Below are 25627 nucleotides of genomic sequence, written 5' to 3'. Positions count from 1 at the left end.
CTCTCAGGAATCACTCCTAGTTGGTTCAGATGACCATATGGGATGCCAGGAATCAAACACAGGTTGGCTATGTGCAAGGCAAGCAACCTACCTGCTGTACTATCACTCTGTCCTAATGTTCTGTGAACAAAAAAATCTAAGATGATAATAGAAACTTCACAAAATAAATTGCTTCAAAGGGATATTCTTTCAAGCTAGTGATCAGAAAGAAAGGTCCTATAAGATCTAAACTTTATGCAATCACTAATTATTGACTTCTAGGGACCAGTCAGAGTCAAACATTTCAAACTTCCTTAAATGAAGCTAAATTGTGATAATTTTTTAAATTTAAAAGCATTCGTTATAAGAACTCAATGCATCAAGTAAGTCAGTAACCAAGGAATCTAAAGCTGATTGTAACCCACAATTTTTCATCTCTTTATTTCTTATAAGTCTTTTTATTATGAGAAAACTAAAGTTATAGTAATTATGCAAATAAAACTGGAATTTCAACTTACATTGTGTTGTAAGACTTAGGCTTTCTTCTTAATAAATGTGAGAATTACAAAAAATAATCAAAAGTAAGCTTATAGTATATATACATATATATAGTTCATATATATATGTATATATATATATATATATATAGGAGATAGCTCAAAGTGGAAGAGCACATGCTAGGAAGATACAAGACCTAAGTTTGATTCCTTACAACACTTTGGATCCCCTAGCATCATCACCATGTCTTATTTGAAAAGCATGAGGCCCCAAATAACAGTAAACCAGGCTGAACACTTAACCTACTTGACTTCCCAGCACCACTGGGAACATATGACCCTATGTTTAAAAAAAGAAAAGAAAGAAAATTGAAAATAGCTTAGTTATAAAAATTCATCTCATATCTGTGAGAATGGTCTATAGCCGCCAGAACTGTGTTGGCAGGGGTGTGGGGAAAATGAGCTCTGCTTCATTGTTGGTGTGAATGTATTTCCCATAAATAACCTTTATGGGGAAAAGTATGGAGATGTCTTTAAAAACTGTAAATAAAAGTATTGCATCACCTAGCAATACTTCTCTTTGGTATTTGTCTGATTATGAAAACGCTAATTTGCAAAGATATATATATGCATATATATATATATCCTTATATTCCTAGAAGCATTATTCACGATAGCTAAAACATAGAACTACACAGATACCCATGCATAGATGACTAGATTTTTTAAATGTGCTATGTATTTTCTCAACGGAATACTACCCAGCTCTTAAAAAAAAATTCATGATATCATACCTTATGTAATAACAGGGATGGAATTAGAAATGCTAGTGCAAAGTAAATAAGTCAGAAAGAACAAAATAGTTGTTACCAGCTGGTTTCTTTCATATGTGAAATATAACAAATGAAAATAAACTAGTAACACCACAAAAATTACTTAGTCGCTGAGAATATGATGGTTATTAGTGGGGAAGGGATATGAAAGGATGAGTGAAGGGGATAGAAGGAGTTATTCTTATCACAAGAATGGCAATTAGAAAAGTACACAACAAAAAAATTAAGTTGAAGAACATAAGTATTTGACATGAAATACTAGAAAAATAATTTAATATTTGTTGAAGAAACTGATTTTGAAAGTAATTTTTAGTTTTTTGTTCATAAAATTGACTTTTTAACCACAATTTGAATTTATTGAATACTATATTGTATTTAATAATTTTAATTTCCTTATTTACATAGGTTAAAATCATAGAGCAATTAATCATTACAAATTGACTTCTATTGATTCATATCCTGGTAATTCCATTTGCCAATTTCTTTAAGTTTTGTTGGAGCAAGCAATATGAAATAAATTTGTTATATGCCTATCAAGGGGGAAGGCTGGGGAATGACAGGGACCCTGGGGACACTGTTGGTGGGATTGGTGATGCAACATTGCATATCTGAAACAATTCTATTATGAACAACTTTGTAAGTCAGGGTGTCTTAACTTAAAATAGTGAAATAAAAAGAACCAAAAACTGTAAAAAAAAAAAAAGGTGAAAAAGAAACTTTAAATTAGAAACTTCTAGCTTGCTCTTTCCATTACTTCCCATTGGTGGTAGCCATATTCAAACTCTAATTTAACTCTAATCTAGTTTAGTCTATCCCCAAATTTTATATTACAATGTAGGACAAAGGATATGATCTACAACCTATTTAAAGGCAATGTAATATCCCTTTAATAAGTCTGGCCATAATATTATTGACTTTGAATTAAACTAGGAATTAGGGAAAGGCAAACAAATATGTGGTGATTAAATGAAATAGAAATAAAGCTACAGGATATCCTCTAGGCAAAATCCTATTAAAATCGATATTAGGAATGAGCATATAAACTTGTCCTGGCATAAATATGGTAAAGCATGAAACTATAATTTAACCTAAATTTTGGAGGCAGAAATATTTAGTTGTAGATAAATAGTCTTTCAAAGATTTATACTCTGATATGAAAGCAGGGTGAGGCCCTCATATAATCTTTAAAACTGAATTTTTAAATATTAATGAATTTTGCTATCAGCTGATCCTTCTTATTTGCATAATCTTTCATCTCTAATGTCATCAGCCTAACAATTTCTAAGTAAATTAGAAGATGATCAATGAGATTATGTGATTTACCCTATCTATTTAGATGCTTTACTTCAAATTGTGGGTTTTAAAAATGTTTTGCTTTGCTTTTGGTCTGTGATTTCAATTAATTTTTTGATTGTTGCAATTAGTTTATAACATTGTCTAGGATTTAGGTGTACAGCATTATAATTTGATACCAATATATAATCATAGTGATTGCCATCAAAAGTCTAGTTTCCCTTATCCATTATTCAATTGACCCCTTTTATTTGATTTTCTCATCCCCTACCCCCAATTCCTCCTGATAAACATTATTGTTATTACTTACAGTCTGAGAGATTTTTGTTTTATGTGTTCAGTTGTTTCATATTTTTATCTTCTACAGGTGAAGATCATATGGTATTTTCTTTCATTTTCTTTTACTTCACTTGCTTTACTTACTTCACTCTGTGGGTGATCAAGATTCACCCATACTATTAGGAATATCATGATTTCATATTTTGATAACATTTATGTTCTTTATCTTCTTAATACATACATTCATTGAAGAGCATTCATATTATTTCCAAATCTGCCTATTGTAGAATAATGGAGAAATTAAGTTGGAAGTGCATATGTCTCTTCAAATGAGTGCTTTTATAATCTTTGATAAATAGCTGACTTATATGGTATTTCTATTCTTGTTTTTTTTAAAAAATCTCCATATTGTTTTTCACAGAGTGACTGTACCTATTTATAATCCTATCAACATTGTAGAAGTGTTACCTTTTGTTCACACTCTCTACAACACTTGTTATTTTAATAACAACCATTCTCAATGGTGGGAAGCGTTATCTTACTGTGATACTTACCTTTTCCAGATAATGATGTTGAACCTGTTTTGCATTCCTATTGACCATCTGTGTGACTTTGGAGAAGCATCTATTTCGGTCTTCCTCCCTTTTTAAAATTGAGATATTTTACATTGTGTGAGATATCTACATACTTTGAATACTAACCACTTACAAAATACATGATTTATAAATATCTTCTTCCATTAAGTAGTTTTCATTTTGATTATGAAATTTCATAATCAATTTTTTTTTATTTTGAAATTTATCTGCTTCCTTTTTTTCTTTTTTTTTTGTTTTCTGTGTTTTTTTTGGTCTTGGGTTTTTGGGGCCTGACAGTGCTGGGCTGAAGTTGACGAGGGTGAGGGGTCACTTGCTGCAGTGATCAAGCAACCATGTTTGGTCCTGGAGGTTGAACCCAGGACTCCTTCATTCAGCTCTTTGAAGAGTCATTCTGACCCAGAATTTTTTCTTAATGTAATGCCACTTTATTTTTCCTTTTGTTTCCCTTAAATATACAAAGGCCTCCTGAACAACGTCAGAATTTATTGACTATGTTTTCTTCTTTATATGTTGTTGTTTCCAGTCTTACATTTTATCTCTGATCCACGTTGAACTAATTTTGTATATAATATAGGGTAATAGCTTAGTCTCATTCTTTGCATGTGTTTATCTTGTTTCCTTAGCACCATTTATTGAAGATACATTTCTTATTCCATTCCATTCTCTGTTTTCCTTTGTTAAAAATTAGTTGTCCATATAGATGGGTTATTTCTTGACTCTCATAATGCCTTGCTGTATTGAGTATTAGCGCTTTACAATATAGCTTGAGGTCTGAACATATGATATATCCACTTGTGTTCTAGTTTCTTATGATTGCTTTTGAGTATTCAGGGTCTTTTGTGAGTCCAAAAATGATTGTTGTTCTATTTTTATGAATAATATCATCTGGTAATTAATACTAATTTAACTGATTTTAATATCTATTTCACAAAATCTGTATATTATGTTAGGGAATATGCTCATTTTCATTATGTCAATTTTTGATTTCTATTTTTACATTTTTTGGTTATTCTATTCAAAAAGGTCTTATAATTTCTTTTTCTACTGTCACTGTCACTTTGAATTTGTTGTTCAAATCTGTTGTTCATGGATTTGCTCGAGCGGGCACCAGTACTGTCTCCATTGTGAGGCTTGTTGTTACCGTTTTTAGCATATCGAATACACCACAGGTAGCTTGCCAGGATCTGCCATGTGGGCAAGATACTCTCGGTAGCTGCCAGACTCTCCAAGAGGGGTGGAGGAATCGAACCCGGGTTGGCTGTGTGCAGGGCACCCTGCCTCTGTACTATCGCTCCAGCCCAACAAGTTTATTAATGTCATTTTAAAAAAAAACAAGTTTGTGTATTAATTTTGTAGCTGTGGTAACTTATTATCACTTTACTGTGGTAATTTATTTTTGATGTTTTTTATTGTTGTTTAGAATTATCTGTGTATACTATGTTATCTGGACTGGAACAATAGCACAGTGGGTAGGGCATTTGCCTTACATGCGGCTGACCCAGGTTCGATTCCTCCGTCCCTCTCGGAGATCCCGGCAAGCTACCGAGAGTATACCGCCCACACAGCAGAGCCTGGCAAGCTATCCGTGGCGTATTCGATATGCCAAAAAACAGTAACAGGTCTCACAATGGAGACATTACTGGTGCCCACTCAAGCAAATCAATGAGCAACGGGGTGACAGTGACAGTGATACAGTGATACTATGTTATCTGAATATAATTCTCTCTCATTCTCTGTCCTTCTGGAACCTTATGATGCAAATGCTGTTCCTTTTGATGGTGTCTCATAAATTCTTTTTTTTTCTTTTTTCTAGTCCAGGGATTTACTGTAGCTTATTTTTGAGGTTACCAATTTGATCCTGGACTTCTGACATCCTACTCTGGAACCCTTTGCTTTTGGAGGTGAAGGGTGTTGTTTGTTGTGAGCTTAATCACTGTAGTATTTAGTCCAATTATTTCTGTTTGAATTTTTCTCCTACTCTCTTATGCTTTTTCTATTTTTCTCACTGAAGTTCTCCTCAGTAGATTTCCTCATTTTGAAGAGTATCTATAGGACGGTATTTTATTTTCATCAGGGAGCTTAGAAGGTTCTGATATGCTTGGAGTCCTTCCCAAGCCTTCATCTTCATTCATTCGTGCAGGTGAATTTCTCCATTTCTTCATTGTGCTTGGGTCTTTGTGAAGACTGGAGGTGATGATCTGTGTTCCAGCAGGCTTGGGCACTTATCTGGGGAATAACAATTACTAATTCTAGAGATAGCCTGTGACTCAGAATTTATGTGTATCTAGACCATTTGAAAACTGTTGTCATAAATGCCCTGCTAACAGTTTATAGCACCTACATCTAGCAAACCTGGACTGGAACTTAGAGTTTACAGTTGGTGGGCCCCACAGTAGCTATGCTATCAAAGTCCAGCTGGCCTTTGGACTTGGTAGCATAGCTGCTATGGGCCCAGCAACTATCACCTGTAAATATCAGTGACTGGAGGTTCACAATCACCAATGTATAATAGCAACTCTAGAGCCTTTTAAGAAGAAAAAAAAAAGAAAGAAACGGGGGAAATTTTAAAAGGAAAAAAGAAAAAAGAAAAAAAACAGACAACAAGAAGGAAAGAAAGAAAGAAAGAAAGAAAGAAAGAAAGAAAGAAAGAAAGAAAGAAAGAAAGAAAGAAAGAAAGAAAGAAAGAAAGAAAGAAAGAAAGAAAGAAAGAAAGAAAGAAAGGAAAGAGAGAGAGAGAGAGAGAGAAAGAAAGAAAGAAAGAAAGAAAGAAAGAAAGAAAGAAGAAAGAAAGAAAGAAAGAAAGAAAGAAAGAAAGAAAGAAAGAAAGAAAGAAAGAAAGAAAGAAAGAAAGAAAGAAAGAAAGAAAGAAAGAAAGAAAGAAAGAAAGAAAGAAAGCTAAGTAGCACCAGAGTATTCACATTCTCCCATGTCTGGGAGCAACTATTGTAAAGGAATATAGTGGAACCCAGGAAGCATCAAACACATTGTAGGTGTTTTGTTTCTACCCTTCCTTTCCATGCTGATGAGAGATCATACACATGCCTGGCTGTACAACTCACAGTTTGGGATTGTGGTACTCACTGGAGTTATCCATCTGGTTACAGTGCTCACATACTCAGCAATAGCACTTACTAGGGGTCAGACTCCTGTATTACAGTGCTTGCACTTGTGCTCACTGAAGTCTCACTTTCCTTCTGTTCCTGTGTTCAGCCACCTTCTGATGTTTGGAAGTGGGGGACACTGTGGTGCATGCCATAAGGCACACTTCCTGGCAGTGTTCACACACCTTTTTGTGTGGGAATCCTACCCCTTAATTGCAGTGCTGGTATATGACTGCTGTGATATGGCTGGAAGTTGTCTGCAACACCATTGACTGCAGACCCCAAAACTGCCAGGCACTAACAGCACAAATTCCCAGATCAAACTCTAGGAATACAGTGGCATCAGGGATCAAGCTTGAGGCCTTGTGCTCGCAAAGCAGTCAATTCCAGTCACTAAGCTATTCCTCAGACCCCTCAACACAAGACAAGTTCTGTGTTGTCAAATTTGAGCAGCCCTGGGCTGAAACCAAATGGTCAAAATCGTACATTTGGGCAAGCCTGGGTGATAAGCAAGGGAACACTGTCACAAATGCCCAGTAGCAGGTCTTTGTCAAGATTGAATAAGCCTGAGAGTGCACTTTAAGGCTGTGAGTGCCCTGAGGCACCAGTAAACCAATGTGGAAAGGGTCCTTACAGTTCAAATTACCAGTGCCTGGCAGCCCCCATTTTTCTGCTGTGGTGATGCATGTCTTTATGTAGTACCGTCATTGTCAAGTAGATTTAAGAAAAAGTTAAGAAAAAGACTGTGAGATCACAGCCTTTGGTGCTGAATGAGGCTACAGCAGGGAATCCTGCCCTCCACTGCTAATAAAAAGATGCTCTTTTGGCTCTAGTAATTTCTCTGGGCAACCTTTAGCAGTGCAGGTAATTTGTAAAGGGAGGAGCTGAGGTTTGGGGCCTAAGCATCAAGCAAATGTTACTACTGTATGTTCGAATTGCCTTTAGCTTTTCTTGGGTAGAGCTCACCTAGGAATAAGCCCTGAGGATGTTTTTAAGAATCATCAAAGATGGTATTTCCAAGCAAGGTTGCAAGAGGCCACCAATTGAAGCCTGCTGCTGATTCTAATTCTACATATTTTAGTCTTTAATCTCCCCTTTGTGAGAGTAGAATTATCAGTAGGAGTGTCAGCTTCAGTTTATTCCTCTTCCTTTCCACCCCACCAAGGGAAAAATTTCAATATTCTTAGAGAATCACCTCTAGATCCTTCCTTGGTGATTGTTCATTGCCCACCCCCACTGCTCCAAACGCTTTGCTCCCACCCCCGCTCCCTTTTCCAAAGATGCAGTTGTGCATTTTAACTTTCAATTACAGGCCGCTTGTTGCTCTCTAATGGGGCTTCTCATGTCTCAAATTCTCCTGTAACCTGTTTAATGGGACCTCAGACAGCTTTCTTTAGGTAATGTAATTTTGGGGTTTAGATTTTTGCCAGTGAGCCTTGGAGAATACTAACGAGATTCTCACTGACCATCTTGACTTGACGATGCCCTCACCTAATTACTCTGGCCAGGACTTCCAGTATTATGTTGAATAATTTTAGTGAGGGTGCGTACCCTTATTCCTAATTTTACAGGAAAATCTTTCTTTTGTCCACCACGTGTATAATGTTGACTGTGAATTTTTTCTTGATGAACTAAATCAGGTTGAGGTACATCTCTTCTATATCTGCTTTGTCGAGAGCTTGTACTATGAAAGGATATCAAATCCTTTCAAATAGTTTTTTTCAGTGTGTTGTGATTTTGTTATTGTTCATATTGTGAACACACTGATTTTGTTATTGTTCATATTGTGAACATGATGGAAGGAATTAGACTGACTTCAACTGAAGATGGTGGAGACTTCCCTAGTGGTGCTTGGAAACTTGGGGATCACTTCCAGTAATGCCAGGCCTGTTAGTGTCAACCCTGAGAGTTAGGTAAGTGGGTTAGCCAGGTAGTGACAGGGATCACAGTGAACGGGACAGGTAATAGCAGTGACTGAAATCTTTGGGGCCTCGTGCATGACACACTCCATCTCTTGGAGCTATTGTGTCAGCACAACTTCAGTAAACTACTGATAAGTTCAGATCCACAGATAATGAAATTAATTTCTTCACTGTTTGAATAACTGACTTACCAGGTTAATAATAACTGTTTGAATAGTTGACTAACCATGTTAACAGTGGTCATGTAGTTATGCTGTCTGAATCCAAGGATCCCTATGAGAATAATAAAAGCCTAAAAGAAAAGGTGAGACTATATTAACAGACAGTGTTTACAAAGAATCTAGATGTAATATTTAAAACTTTTAATTTTCTAAATTTAATGTGTATTTAGCAACGTATTTTACCCTGAAAATTTTTTTACACACTAACTTTTTTTGCTTAAACTCCTGAGTCTTGTCTCAGGTAAACTTAGTGCTGCTGAGAATAGGTTTTCTTTTAATTATTGATATAGTTTGGAACACTAGTAACAATTCAGTGTGAGGGAGAGTTATGCTCCAGAGGGAGATGGGAGTATGAGTGGGTCATGGGCCTGTGACATGCACTAGTGCTTTGGTATTGATTTGAGCTGAGGCCATAGGCCTCTCCATTGTCCCCACTTTCACTAGGGTCTTTGATCTGGCTGGCAGCCCTGTAATTCCCCACCTTCCCCTGCTCCACCTGGGATCCTTTCCACCTGTCCTCTGTCACACCAAATTCTAACTTCTTAAGAACAGAGGAATCCTTGTGTATTGACAATTTATTTATTATTTATAGGTTTAAGAGACAATTGCAGGATGCATCTTACGCTGCCATGATCCTGAAACCAGTCTTTTTTAAAAAAATCATTAATTATTTTTAAAATTAAATCACTGTGAGATACAGTTACAAAATTGTTCATGACTGGGTTTTAGTCATACAGTGTTCTGATACCCTTCCTCCACCAGTGTACATTTCCTACCACCTGTGTCCCCAGTTTTCCTCTCGCCAACAACTGTCTCCCCCACCCAGCCTGCCTCTATGACAGGCACGGTCTCTCCCCCAACCTTCTCTCTTACTATCTCTCTCTCTCTCATTCACTCTCTCTCTTCTCCCCTCTTTTTCTGTCTCTCCCTCCCTCCCTCTTTCTTTCTCCTCTCTCACTCTCTCCTCTCTATTTCTGTCTCTCTCTTCCTCTTTATTTTTCTCCTCTCTGTCTCTGTCTCTCTCCCTCTCCCTCTCTTGTCTTGAGCACTATGGCTTATAATACAGATACTGAGAGGTTAACATGTTTATTCTTTTACCTACTTTCAGCAAGCAGTTCTTGCCCAGATTTATTACTATTTGACTTACAGTAAATAAATTCACCTTTTTTAGGTATAAGATTATAAATTTCCTTACATTTGTTTTGTTTTTTAATTTCAAAATGATTGCTATAAAATATTAAACAAATAAGAATGCCATGATAACTTACTCATAATCTAACTGAACTAGAATCATAACTCAAACTATTGAAAGTCTTACATGTTCTGCAGTGATGTTCCCACCTCACAGCTGGATTACCTGTAGTCCTGTTTTTCTGTCTGTGAACCAGGGCAGGCAGCTTTTCGGTGTGTGAAAATTAAGTATACCACTTTATGTAAGAATGCATGATATTACTTAGAGAGGTTTTAATAGAGAATCTGCTTATTATGAATCAAGTATGTATTGTCACTCTTGAATACAGAATGGCATCTTAAAAAATACTGTAATTCAGAACAAAAAAATAAAATGTACCATATACACAGTACAGTAGTTGGGTGCTTGCCTTGCCTGTCACCTACCTGGGTTTGATTCCTGGCATCCTGTATGGACCAGGATTAAATCCTGAGTGTAGACTCAGGAGTAGCCTCTGAGCTTTACCAGAGAACAGAACAAAACAAAACAAAAATCCCTACGTGCTGTTAAAAACTTTGTCAGGTCTACTGTACTTAATTCTAGCCTCTAATTTTTTAGTGTGTTCTGTTACATAGATATAGCATTTTAAAAAATATAGAACAACAATCATTTGTAGCCAACTTTAACTAAAATTGCAGCTATCAGGGCTGGAGCAATAGCACAGTGGGTAGGGCATTTATTTGCCTTGCATGCGGCCGACCAGGGTTTGATTCCCAGCATCCCATATGGTTCCCCGAGCACCGCCAGGAGTAATTCCTGAGTGTAAAGCCAGGAATAACCCTGTGCATTGCTGGTGTGACCCAAAAATCAAAAAAAAAAAAAAGAAAAAAATTATTGCTATCATTGAATTTTTATTGTATAGTACTCCTCGCTGAGTACTTTACACATAGTCCCTTACTTTCTATAAAGAAGATGTTATTTATTCACCTCTTACAGAGGAGGAAAAATCTTTCTCAGATTAATCTATATTCAGTGTTCCTGATTTGGCCAATAGTTGAGCTATGATTGGAATTCCCAATGTTCTTGATCACTGAGCTTTAAATCATCAAATACTAGGAAACACGCTTTGAGGGAAAAAATAAAAGTTTTTATGAAGTTTTAGAAATATAGTTACAACTATAGCAATGCCCTTCTCATAAGGATATTGCTATACTTATAACTATCATATTTTATTCTTTGTTTGAGAAGAGTATCAATAGTTATAAAGATAAATATAATAAAATTTATTACTGACAGAGGAGCAGAAACATGTATACCTGTGTGTCTATATATATATATATATACAAATATATATATTTGTATTCATAGTTATATCTACTCTAAAGACATTATCACTTTTTTCATATGGAAAATCTGAGATGTGTTTCAGAAAAAAACTTCCTGTTGAAGGGTCCCGGGTGAAAGTACCATAGGTTTTTCACAAAACTAAAACTTTATTTTATGAAATGTGGTCTGCCAGCCTCTAAACATCAACATCATCTTTAATACTTCCCAAAAAACAAATTTCTACTGATTTACTAATAGAGTCAGGAGTTCTAAGATTTTTTTACATGACTTAAGATCTGAACAAGTAAGAGCAAGGATCAATTATTTTTTATTATTACAGAAGTTAGAGCTAGGATAATTTAGTGAATGTTTAAAAAATAGTTCGATATTAAACTGAAAAAAATTTAATATGTTTATAATCCGAAATTGGATTTTATTTATTTTACTTATTTGAAGGAGATTAGGCCACACCCAGCAGTGTTCAAGGGCTATTCCTGCTTCTGAACTCAGGGATGACCCCTAGTGGTGCTCAGAGGACCATATGTGGTGCCAGAGACTCAACAAACCAAGTAACTTGCCTCCTGCTATACCACCAGCCCTCTTTATAGAATTTTTTATGTGCCCTTTCATAAAAACCCTTTTAAATTAAATTTATAAAATTATGGTTTCCATTCATAAGTAGTTTAGCATAGCTTATTGTAGTTAGTGAACTACAGGCCAGAATCAAATCCTGCATGCCATCTTTTTTGGTATGACTAGTGAACTTTTCTTATCTTTACTTGTGAATTTTTCAATGTTGTAAAGAAATGAAATATAAGTAAATTTCATGACACACAAAAAGAAAATTTATGTCTTTATTATGTTCATATTTTATAAACCCATTAGCTGTAAATTACATCCCACCTGAACATCAGATATAATTTCAAGAATACTGACAGAGAAGATTAAGCTACAAATTTATAATGGGATTTTTTCCAAAGTTTCTCTTTCTCTCTCTCTCTCTCTCTCTCTCTCTATATATATATATATATAGAGAGAGAGAGAGAGAGAGAGGGAGAGTGCTATGTGGTAACAGTTCAGAAATTTGTAAGCCACATTTTAAAATTTATTTTGGTTTTTTGGTTTTTTTGGGTCACACCCGGTGATGCAGAGGGGTCATTCCTGGCTCTGCACTCAGGAATTACCCCTAGCGGTGTTCAGGGGACCATATGGTATGATGGGAATCGAACCCAGGTCGGCTGCTTCCAAGGCAAACGCCCTACCCTCTGTGCTATTGCTCCAGCCCCACATTTTTTGATTTTTTAAGTTTAGATTCTTTGTACTATATCACTCTGCTCTGAATTTTATTTATTTATTTATTTATTTACTGTTAGAGATTGACCCCAAGTTCTAACACATTCTGAGCTAGTATGCTGAACTATATTTCTGGCCCCTGAATTTGTTTTAAACTAATTTACCTACCCAGATACTAAAGTACTCATTAAAACATAGTGTCTTTTGAATCTTAATAAAGTATTCATAAAATATTATTTTTTAAAATAAAATATTCTAATATAATTTCAACAACTGAATTTCTTATACAATTGTATGCATTCTAATTAAATACTTTATGATATGCTCAATGTAAACATTTTGTTGATGTAATAATAAGGAAACTTCTAAAAACTTTTATAAAAATTTTCTGTTTCATCAAACATTTCATCAAATCTAGATAACTTGATTTTTAATAATTTAATTCATTTATAATATATTTCAAGATGTTCTTACCTATTTAATTATAGCATTTAGTAATTACATTCTTCATAGATATAGTCATGTTTCCTTGACTAAATAATATATAATCATAATAGAATTTTCTATTTCAAAAAATGGTTGACCAGTTCCACCAGTTTTTACCCTTACAAATGATAAGGTTTGTGAGAGGAGCTTATACATTTGGTAAAATGTTTCTTACCTGGAAGATTTATCTAAAATTAATTTTGTATATTTTCTGAATTAATGAAAAATCATTCTCATATTACATATCATAAAAAATATAGAAAAAGTATGTAAAGATACACTTAATGATTTACTGAATGAAAAATAGGTAATTTCATGCTTCTGTTTGCATATGAAATATTTACTACTGGATGGCAACAAATACTGTACAATAGTTTTGCTTCATACATGCATACTGAATGCTCATCAGAATTTTAATAATTTTAGTAAGACATACTGTTCCCTCACACTGCTCTTTAATTTTACATAATTAACAACTGCCTTTTTCCTTTTTCTGTTGTTTCAGTTAAAGGATCAAGAAAGTTAAGTCTGCCAACAGATCTTAAGACTGATCTTGGTACGGTAGGAAAAAGCCAGCAATTTTAAGTTTTCTTACATTCATTTGGCTGACATTTTAAACAACTAGTTCATGAATACACAAGTTTCCTATATGGCACTGTTTGATGGCTTTCAAAAAAAGGCTTTCTTAAAAATCACCATACAGTTCTGTTGGCAGCATTCAACATTTTGTTTGTTAACAATCATTTTACAAAAATATGTCTTCTAAATCATTATACGCTAAGGTATATAACGTTTTATTTCTTTTATCATTAAAATGTTTTAAACATTGAATCACATATATGAACTTTTTGTTATAATTATCATGACATTAACATCACTTTTTCTAGTTATTTTCTCTATTTAGTATATTAGTAACATTTGGAATTATTGCCATTTAACATAAAAAAAGCATAATGTGTAGAATAGAGTTCTGATCATATTTTTAGAGATTCTTTATAAAAATTGGTTCACTAATTTATTGAATAAATTAGTGTATTGTTTGAGGTGGTCATAGGTTTGTTCATAATTCTAAACCTAAAATAGGTGTCTGAGTTATAGAGACAGTACGGAGTTTAGGACACTGACCGTGGTTTATCCCCAGAACCCCATATGTTCCCTTGAGTCTACCAGGAATAATCCCTGAGAATTGAGCCAGGAGTAAGTCCTGAATGTCCCAAAGAACAAAACAATATAAAATAAGGAACTTTATCTAGGCCTTCATATTTTTCTTTCAGAACTTTCTATTTGCTTGCACTCGCATGTTTTATTAGTTTAACTGCATTATTTTTCATCTTTTATTTTCATCACCTCTATTCTTTCAATCATATTATCTAATAATGTCACACTTAAAACAAAAATACAATATTAAGTCTGTATTATTTCTTAGAGTTACAAAGCTGTTTCACGTACATTATCTTCTTTTGTTTTCTCAAGCATCTCTTTAAGTTTGTTGTGATTATTCTCAATCTCAATCTCTCAGCAGAAACTGAGGTTTTATTGTTAATAATAGTACATTAAAATCTGTACCTGGGTCACAGAAGCATATTCATATGTATCTCACAGTATCTAGATTAACTAGTAGACAACAAAATCCAATTACATACAATCTTATATAAATTTGATTAAATTAGGTACTTATAGTCTTTTAAACATAAAGCATTAGCATTATAACTAATTCAGTTTTTTAAGTCAAAAGTTAGTATTTTGTGTAACTGATGTCAAAGAAAGAAGCAAAATTCTAGCCAATTGATGATGCTGTGCTGTATATTATACACATTTCCTAAGATCAGTGATGTTGTGCCTATTTTAGAAATGAATTAATTAAAACTATGAAAAGCTCTAATTTACCTCATACATCTAATAGTAAAACCAAATTGAAATCAACTCTATGAATGAAAAATTTATGGTCTTATAAATACCCATGTTTTTGTGTAGTATGTATTACTGTATCACTATCATCCTATTGTTTGTCGATTTACTTGAGCAGGCACCAGTAACGTCTTTATTACACTTAGCCCTGAGATTTTAGCAGCCTCTTCTTACTTGTCTTTCCCAACGATTGGAGGCTCTTTCAGGGTCAGGGGAATGAGAACTATTGTTACTGTTTTTGGCATATTAAATACACCATCGATGAGCAATGGGATGACAGTGATAAAGTGATACAGTGAATGAAAAAACATTTAAACAGAGCAGTTAGAACCAGAGAGATAGCACAGGGGTGTTGCTTTGCATGTGGCCAGTTAGATATCCTGTACCACATGGTCCTTGAGCCTCACCAGAAATGACCCCAAAATATAGACCCAAGAGTAGCCTCCAACTCTCACTGGGTATGGCCCCAAACCCCAATTAAAATAAACAAATAGGGGCCAGAGTGATAGTACAGCAGATAGGGAACTCACATTGCTGCAGCAGACCTGCGTTTGTTCCTGGCAGCCCATATGGTCCCCTGTGCCCAGTTAAGTTGTGTTCCCTGAGCATGGAGCCAGGAGTAAGTCCTGAGCACTGTTAGATATAACCCCCTTGAAAAGCAAAAACAAAAACTAAAATAAAAAAAATTCTAATAAGATTAAATTAATTTTTAAAAAATATACCAACAAATACAAAGCCTAGGACCAGATGGCTTTACTAGTGAATTGTGACATTTAAATAAAGATACCAATTCTTTTAAAGATTTTTTTAAAAAAATAGAAGAGAAAGTAACATTTTCCAACTCATTTTACAGGCCAGCATTATTCAGATACAAAACCATTTAAGGACATCAGAAAAATAAGCTATAGGACCTTATCTCTGGATAATAGCACTGTAGCACTATTGTCCCATTGTTCGTAGATTTGCTCGCAGGCACCAGTAACATCTCCATTGTGAGACTTGTTACTGTTTTTGGCATATCAAATACACCACGGGTAGCTTGCCAGGCTCTGCTGTGCGGGTGGGATACTCTCAGTAGCTTGCCGGGCTCTCTGAGAGGGATGGAGGAATTGAACACAGGTTGGCCGCATGCAAGGCAAACACCCTACCTACTGTGCTATTGCTCCAGTCCTGAATAATATTAGTCCAAAAAATTTTCAACACCAGCAAATATTATTACCAAAATCAGAAACACCTAAAAAGAATCATATGCCCATATACCATGCTCAAGTGGGATTTAGTTCAAGGACCCAAGTATAATTCAACATTAATGATTCAATTCAATTCAACAATTTAACAATTCAATATATATTCAACAATTCAATACATATAACCACATTGACAAAATGAAGGATAAAAATCATACATTCCTTCTAGTGACACAGAAAAAGCATTTAACAAAATTTAACATTCATTTATGATTTTAAAAAAACAACAAAATAGGTAAAAAGGTATCCACTACACCAAAATAAAACTATATATAACAACCTCACAGCTAATATGCTACCTGTTGGTGAAAATATAAGTTTTTCCTCCAAGATCAGAAAAAAACACAAGGATGCACACCATCATCATTTTTCTTCCACTTTAGTACTGCAAGTGTCAGAAATTAGGGAAGAAGAAGAAAGAAAAGAAATTGATCTATTGGGGCAGCAACCATGTTAGGATTCCTGAGAACTGAGAATACCTCAATATCCCTTGCCTTCAGTGGCCATGCCTAAAAGGTCTGGGAAAAGGGAACTTTTTTTTTTCTTTTTGGGTCACACCTGGCAATGCACAGAGGTTACTCCTGGCTCTGCACTCAGGAATCACTTCTAGTGGTGCTCAGAGGACCATATGAGATGCTGGGAATCGAACCTGGGTCGGCCGCATGCAAGGCAATTGTTCCAGCCCCGAAAAGGGAACTTTTTACTTGCATCAGCGAAGTTGCAAGTGTGGCCACTAATGCAGTAGCAAAAAAAATACCTTTCCTGCACATAGACATGGAATGCACCTGGACCTTCTATACTGACTCATGCAGGAAGAGTTTGGCTGCCTCCATCCACAACACGCTAATATTCTGTCAAACATCATCTTCAACCATCACTTCTACAAAATCTTACAAAAGTAGCAGTAGTAGCCAAGTATCATAAAAACCCAAAGTACAAAGAGTCAATGGCATTGTCTCCCAGAATTAGTAAATGAAACTCTAAATACCTAATAACAATAAATTTCATTAGAGATCTTTATCAGATAATGAGAAGAGCTTCAGGCAAATGGTACCCCACATGCTACTTCCTTACCTCCCCAACCCCCACCACCCTACCAGCCCAAGCTCCCTAGATGTAGAAGGACATGAACAGAGAAGTGGAAATTCTCTATCTCAGATCACAACAGGTATAATGGGAAAACAATGCAGAACCCCACCATGCTTACTAAATGAAGATAGTAGCCCTGAAGAATCAACCAGCACTACCTTTATAGTCTCTTGGGTAAAGAATTTAGAAAGAAAATGGTGAAGATATTGTGAAGATGTTCATTGAGCTCAAAGAAATTGGTACAGACAATCAAGAAAACACAGGAAAGGGGACAGAATGATAGTACAGTGGGTAGAGCATTTGCCTGACACGCAGCCAACCCAGGTTCCATCCCAGACATTCCATATGGTCCCCCCCACCCCCACCACCACTGCCAAGGGTAATTCCTGAGTGCAGAGCCAGGAGTAAGCCCTGAGCATTTCCAGGTGTGACAAAAAAAAAAAACAGAAAAAATAAAAGAATTACTAACAAGAAAACATAAGAAAGTAGGAGAAAAATAGATTCAGGAATGACAGAACTAAAGAACTTGGTAGGGGTAGGTGCAATGGAGGCCCTAAGCAGTTAAGGAAAGAATCAATGCTCTAAGATGAGTTGCAGAAAACTTACAAACAGAAGAAAATAGAAAAAAGCCTCAAAATAAATCAACAGCAGGTAAGAGAACTTTGGGGTGAATTTGAGAAGAACATTAGAATCACCAGGGTCCCAGAGACCCAGGAAAGCAATTTCAAAAAAGAAGCTTTAGTCAAAAAAAGTATCACTGAGAAGTTTCCATAGTTGAAGAGTACCTAAAGGGTACCAGCTAAAAGAGACTCAAATAAAAGATCCCAAGACACATCCTAATCTGAACGACAAAAGCCATAAACAGAATTAAAATACTGAAAGCTGCAAGATAAATGAAAGAAATTACTTCCAAAAGAGCATCCTTAAGATTTATAGCTAATTCATCAAATGAAACCCTGTGGGCTTGAAGTAAATTGTCGTATATGGTTTAGGGAAAAAAAAATGAAAGAAAAGATGAAATGAATGTATCACCAAGAATACTTTACCCATGCAAACTCTAATTCAGATTTGAAGAAAGGATACTAAACTTCATGCATAAACAACAGTTCAAGGACTTCACTGACTCAAAACCAAGTACTGCAGAGGCTTCTTTAAAATAAGCCTCTTTGCAAGTACTGCAGAGGCTTCTTTAAAATAAGACAAATGCACAATGGTGGAGGGATGGTGTTCAATCATTGTGTGACTGAAACTCAAACATAAAAGTTTTGTAACTGTAGCTCACGGTGATTCAATAAGAAAAGAAAAGAAAAGAAAAGAAAAGAAAAGAAAAGAAAAGAAAAGAAAAGAAAAGAAAAGAAAAGAAAAGAAAAGAAAAGAGAGACAAATCTTACAAACATGCCAAACTTCTACAGAAAGATGGCATAAAACTCCATAACAATAATTTCACTCAATGTCAATGTCCTAAATGTACTGATTAAGAGACACAAAGTGGCAGAATGTATTAGAAAATTAAATCTGACCATCTGCTGCCTAAAAGAAACACACTTGAATAATAAGGGCAAATACAAACTCAAAGTCAAAGGCTGGGAGAAAATGTTTCAAGAAAACAACCCCCTCAAAATGGCTGGGGTGGCCACACTTGTATCAGACAACATAGACTTCAGGCCTAGAAGTCATGAGAGACAGAGAAGACCATTCCATAATGATCGGGGGATATGTAAAATAGGAAAAAATCTCTCTCTCTCTCTTTCTTTTTCTCTCTGTCTCTGTCTCTCTGTATGTCTCTCTGTCTCTCTGTCTCTCTCTCTGTCTCTCTCTCTCTCCCACTCCACTCTGTCTCTCTCTTCCTTTTGGGCATTGTAGTTTGCAATACTGATACTGAAAGGTTGTTGTGTATATCCCTTTATCTATCCATACTTTTGTACATCCATATTTTTAACACTCAGTTCTTGTCCAGTGTGATCATTTCTAACTATAATTGTCATACTGGTCCCTTCTCTGTCTTACCTACTCTTTACTTTCTGCCCCACACACACTTGTAGTAGAACATAACACAAACAATCAAAAGATACATGAAAGGATACTCAACCAAGCAAATTGTCAGGGAAAGGAAAATAAAAAATAAGCTATCACATCATACCTATTAAAGTGTCGATTATTAAGAAGGTAAACAAGAACAAATATCAGTGAGGATGTGAATTTTAAAGAAGAATACTTATGTACTGGTGTAATTATAAATTGTGTAGGTTCTATGGCAAGCAATATGGATATTCCTCAAAAATATTAGAAATACAACTACCATATAATCCAACAATACATTCTGGTTGTGAATCCAGAATCCAAAGGATACGAAAACAGAATCAAAGACCTGGCTGCACTCCTATATTTTCATGAATCATAATTCACAATAGCTAAGCCTGGCAAGCTCCCCAGGGTGTATTTGATATGCCGAAAATAGTAACAAGTCTCACAATGAAGACATTACTGGTGCCCGCTCAAGCAAATCGATGAGCAACAGGATGACAGTGACAGTGAATATATTCAATATGTATGTGAACTTTGAAGACCCTACTGTTGCAACAACATGTATCCATTTTTAATTCATTTTAATTACAGGCATTTTAAAAGACAAATAGTGCATGAATTCAAATATATGTGGAATCTGAATAAATGAAGAACTAAACCATTAAACCCACACAGCTGGACTAAGTATCATTGGGAGTAGTCCTCAGATCCTCTTAACACTGCTTGGAAGATCAAAACCAAAAATAGATCCTATGGATCCATCAATTATATTTCTAGGTATCATTAATACAAAAACAACAATTCAAAATAATATATGCATACCTATGTTCACTGCATTATTTACATAGCCAGAATATAGAAACAACCCAAACACCAGTAACAGATGAGTGGAAAAGAAGAGGATTTATATACAGAACAGAACATTACTCAAAAATAAAATATATTTTATATATATCACATATATGTATATATTATGAAAGACAAAATCTTTCCATCTCCAGCAACATTATTGAACTGGAAAGAACCATGCTAAGTGAAATAAGTCAGATAGAAAAGGACAAATAACAAATCATCTCATTCATATATTATTTATATTCATAGATAACAAAACAAAGTACTGGGATAGACAAACCCAAGAGAAAACAAATCCTTGAACTCGGACTGAGAAACTGAGGAAACCAGAGGGGAAAGAGGGAGGAGCTGAGAGAGTGAAAGGAATCTAAGGACTGTGATGGAAAGATTGATACTTTGGTGGTGCGTGTGGTGTGGTATCATACATGTGCATAAAGATATATGTATTTTTTTAAATAGAAGAAGCTAAAATGTCAAGGCTTCAGTAATTAAACAAGTAGTGTTTAGGGCAGGAATTTGAGTCCAAGCAATGAATTAGTCCATTATTCACAGTCAGTATTTTTTAATACTGTCAAATGAACAGTATGACATTTTTATTTTAAATTCCAAACACTTAAATTATATATCTTAAATTCCATTTTTAACTTCCAAATATTTAAATTTCTCCCAAAATTCATAGATGTATTTAAATTATGCATATAGAGCCTAAGACTATCATCTATTTCATGTTTTTGTTAACATGTTGAATCCAGCACTGCAATTTCTGTTAATTAAACCACATTCAAGGGTGAGCCACAAGTACTAAGTATGTGTAGCTGTCAGCATGTTAAATCATAGGATATGTAATGGGAATACAGAACTAATTTTAAACTCTATTAACTATTAAAAGTTTTAAAAACTGAATAGAAAGGGGCGGAGGAAGAGAGAGAGAGAGAGAGAGAGAGAGAGAGAGAGAGAGGAGAGAAAGAGGAGAGAGAGAAAAAACGCCTCCCATAGAGTAGAGACAGGCGGTTGGGGAGAGGAAAATTGGGGACATTGGTGATGGGAAATGCACACTGGTGAAGGGACTGGTGTTGGAATATTATATGATCAAACCCAATAATGAACAACTTTGTAACTTTGTATCTCACTGTGATTTCAATTTTTAAAAATTAATTTAAAACATTTAAGGAAAATAAAATTAAAATGAATCTTTAAAATCTTGGGAGATTTTTAGCTAACTACTGAAATTGTGACTGAATCTTAAGATAGCAAGGACTTCAAATGGTTTCTGGAAAAACAATAAAGAGGAATGTTCACTCTTTTCTTATCAATCTACACCTTGGATTTCTTTATATTAACGTTAAATTACAATATTTATGCTGCATTCCTCCTTGTGGCACAGATCATGTAAATGGACACTGTACAAGCCCAACGTCTCAGAGCTGTGGTTCTGGAAAACGTCTTTCTAGTGCTGACGTTTCAAGAGTAAATCGCTGGGGACCTGGAAGACCACCATTTCGAAAAGCACAGTCGGCTGCTTGCATGGAAATTTCATTGCCAGTTACAACAGAAGGTGAGTTAAGCATACTAATTTTTGTAAATATTATCCAAATGACAAGTGATAATAATGAGATCTGGGAGACAAAAGAGGCTGTCTCACCATGCAGATAACAAAGCAACTTCAGGTAAGAGACACCCAGAACCTGTGGGGCTGTGACCAGGACTCCAAATCCATTCTGAGCTGGAGCTTCCTTATCTCTAAAATCTGAGTGACTGCCCATTCAGATTTCCATTTCTCTGTACAAAGGGAGAACTATAAAAACCTGCTAGGAACAAAGAGTTTCTTTCGAACTCAGGAACCCCTCTTTAGGAAATTTCATACTCTGGGAACTTCCTGCATTTCCTTCCCCTCCCTTTCCCTTCTACTAAATAAAGTCTTTTCTGAATGTGGAAGGGAGAAAAGGGAAGGGAAGGGAGTTTTGTTCTATCTCAAACGTTAACCCCTAGTGTCTCACATCAAGATCAAGCAAACTTATGTCTTCAGCTTCCAAGTGAATGTCATTTCAAATAAAAAGTCAAGGTAGTGAATTCTAAAATTTGTGATAATCATGTTTTAAAAGGGAATTTTTGCTTATTTATGGAATGATGGTAGGGACTGGTAGTAAATTTTACAAGTCACATGACCAGAAATTTTTGTAGGAAAATTGAAATCTTGTAACTTATTACAATTTTAGTGATAAAAAAAACGTTGGGGCTAGAAATAAAAAAATAATCTTAGGAATATTTGGTATTGTAATTTTTTATAAAGTAATTCTTCATTAAACAGCCCTCATGTTTGTAGTAGTAATTTATATTATTCAGGCGGGTGAGATAGTATAGTGGGTAGGTCGCTTGACTTGCTCACGGCCCAGCTGGGTTTGATCCCTGGCATCTCATATGGACCCCTGAGCCCATCAGGAATTAGCCCATCATGAATCAGAGCCAAGAGTAACCCCCTGAGTACAGCAGGATGTGTCTCAAAGAACAAAAAAATTATATACTTCTTTACTTTTTTGTAAATAAAACTTTTTTGGTTTTCTTCAATAAATGATGTACTGGGGCTGGAGCGATAGCACAGCAGGTAGGGCGTTTGCCTTGCACGCAGTCGACCCGGGTTCGATTCCCAGCATCCCATATGATCCCCTGTGCACCACCAGGGGTAATTCCTGAGTGCAGAGCCAGGAATAACCCCTATGCATCACCGGGTGTGACCCAAAAAGCAAAATAAAATTTAAAAAATAATAAAATAAATGATGTACTAAATTTGTTCCACAGACTTGTAGTTACTGATGTCATCTCTCTCACAGATGTCTGTATGTACTAACTTTGGGTGTTATATGATAAATGAAAAATTTAGGGGAACATTAACTAAGGATGTTACTACAGAAGCAAAATTTAAAAGTTGGAAAAAATGCACAGTCATTTGGATTTATAGTTAGGAATTTTGAGTTTTGGACAGTTCTATACTGAATTTAGGATGTAATTCTACATTTCTTTTTCCAAATCTATAAAACATAGATTGTAACAAAACACGCTCCCAACTCTACATTTAAGACAATTGCTTCATAAACTTGCTAAGTAAGGAGTGGAAAAGGGGAAAATAGGAGCAATATATTTTGTTTCCTTGAAATGGGATCATCCAAATTTATATTTAGTCCGTTTGAGGGAGAAAGCCATGCTTTCTACCTCAACTCCTCAGTCTGGGACTTGAGCCAGGTGGCACGGTTCCTAGATATTTTCTTTCTGCTGTTCAAAAGTTTGTAATTGATATCACCAGAACATTGCATCAAATTGTATTGTCTTTAACACATACCTGTCCAAAACCCCAAGGGTTATAAGGTCATAATAAAAATAGATTTTTTTCTAAAAAGAAAAGAACTATGATTCATGATTTTATCTATCAAGAGGGAAAGAAGAATAAAGGCACTAATTCAGACATGAGGATTTTATGCTATGGAATGATTATAAGAATACGATTTTCCTAGTAACACTTAATTGAGACATCAAGTCTATGATTGTGAAATGAACACGTGTGCAGTTTAACAAGAACCCAAAGTTGTCCTACCTTTTTTCAAGTAGACTACCACTACCATGAGATATGGGGGTATAGTTCAGTGATAGAGCACATAGGTATTCATATACTAGACCATGGATTCAGTCCATGGCACATACACTATCACCACCATGAATACCACCACCAAGAAGAAAAGAAAAAACTTTTAGTGGGATGTTATCTGACTTACGTGGCCTCCGGTGAAGTTACAACTGGACTTGAATTAATTATAATAGGCAGCTTGGAAATAGTTAAAGGATAACATCTACCTTTTCCCCTTGGTATTTAGGTTCTTTTTTTTAAAAAAAAAAATTACTCCAGAATAGAAAAACTCAAAATAGTGTTACGGAAATATATTTGTCACAGAACCTGTGTGACCATTTGAGTAAGTAGCCACAGAGGGAATAGTGAGAATTCCCATGAAATGGGGATGGCCAAGAAATTACTAGAAATTATTCTGATAACTTAAAGGTAGGCAGTAATGATAATTAAAATGGTACTATAAATTATTATAAGTGATCCTTTAGAATTAAATTTCCCCCTAGACTAGAAAATTTAAACCAACTTGTGAGGTAATTGTGGGGAGTGGGGGTGGGGATCAATACAATGGAACTCTGGAGACTCAAGTTCTGGTCACAACTTTGCTGAAGTGTGTGATCTACACTTTTGAATTCCATCTATATTCAAACTAAATGGTTTACCATTCAAAAAATAGTGAACTGCCTTCTAGATTAGTTAATAATCAAATTTAACTTCCCCTGGAAATTTTGATTTTCATATATTCTGACTGTCACTGTCACTGTCATCCTATTGCTCATCGATTTGCTCAAGTGGGCACCAATAACATCTCTCATTGTGAGACTTATTGTTACTGTTTTTGGCATATCCAATACGCCATGGGTAGCTTGCCAGGCTCTGCTGTGTGGGTGGGATACTCTCGGTAGCTTGCCAGGATCTCCGAGAGGGGTGAAGGAATGGAACACAGGTCGGCCACGTGAAAGGCGAACACTCTACTGCTGTGCTATCGATCCAGCCCATTAATTCTGACATTACTTGGAAATATATAAACAATTTTTTGTGCTTAAATATCCATAGAAAGCCGTGAAAATTCCTATAATCGTTCAAGAAGCTCTAGCATCTCCAGCATTGACAAAGATTCTAAAGAAGCGATTACAGCACTATACTTCATGGAATCCTTCGCTCGTAAAAATGACTCTACTATCTCCCCCTGTTTGTTTGTTGGAACTAGTTTGGGAATGGTTTCAATCATCTCCTTAAATCTACCTTCAGCGGATGAACAAAGACTTACAGAGCCAGTCATGGTATTACCAAGTGGTAAGAGTTTTATATTTATTCCCTAATTTCTACTTTTTCCAATTTATATATATTGTACAGTATTACTTTGTATTGATCTAGAGCAAAGATTGTAACTATTCTGTGTAACATATTTATTGAGAATTTTAGAAATCATTTATTCAGTATCAACATTTGTCATATTGAAGTTTATTTTTCCTTGAGGGTAAAATAGTCCAACTATGTATGTAATAGTAAACTATAGAACTGACAACCTTATCTTGACAAAGACAAGACCTTGAAAGAAAGTTTCTGAAGAGCACTAAGGAAACTGTAATGCAGAAGTTAAATTTTTATCTTTAATAAATTGAAGTTGTTTCTCCAGTGATCCAGCCAGATCAGAGCCCTTCACGTTTTTACATAATATTTGAGGAATTAGTTCATCTAATTCATTCTCCAAGTAATTCATTCTCAAAGTAACTCTCTAAAGTTTTTTATAAACTTTTCCATCTTGTTTCAAAAGTATGTTGTGCAGCATGGTTCCTTCTTAGCTGAATGCCTAGAAATGGAATGAGGAGTAATAATAGGAGAGGGACTAAGTGGGCTTGAGATGGAATGGTACTAAATGAGATCAGACAAGTG

General features: G+C 35.3%; 1 protein-coding gene across 13 annotated transcripts in view; it reads left to right on the top strand.

The window, feature by feature from the left end:
- STXBP5L (syntaxin binding protein 5L) overlaps positions 1-25627 on the top strand; it is a 313192-nt gene that overhangs the window by 263922 nt on the left and 23643 nt on the right. For all 13 annotated transcript variants that reach the window (XM_055125555.1, XM_055125554.1, XM_055125553.1 and 10 more), the window contains 2 exons: positions 21503-21673; positions 24788-25027. In XM_055125555.1, the coding sequence (XP_054981530.1) occupies positions 21503-21673; positions 24788-25027 (411 nt within the window). The remainder of the gene's footprint in view (positions 1-21502; positions 21674-24787; positions 25028-25627) is intronic.

The sequence above is a fragment of the Sorex araneus genome, chromosome 2 (genome assembly GCF_027595985.1).
Source record: "Sorex araneus isolate mSorAra2 chromosome 2, mSorAra2.pri, whole genome shotgun sequence".
Lineage (NCBI taxonomy): Eukaryota > Metazoa > Chordata > Mammalia > Eulipotyphla > Soricidae > Sorex > Sorex araneus.
Note: the sequence above shows the minus strand (reverse complement) of the source record. Positions and strands in the feature narration are given on the sequence as shown.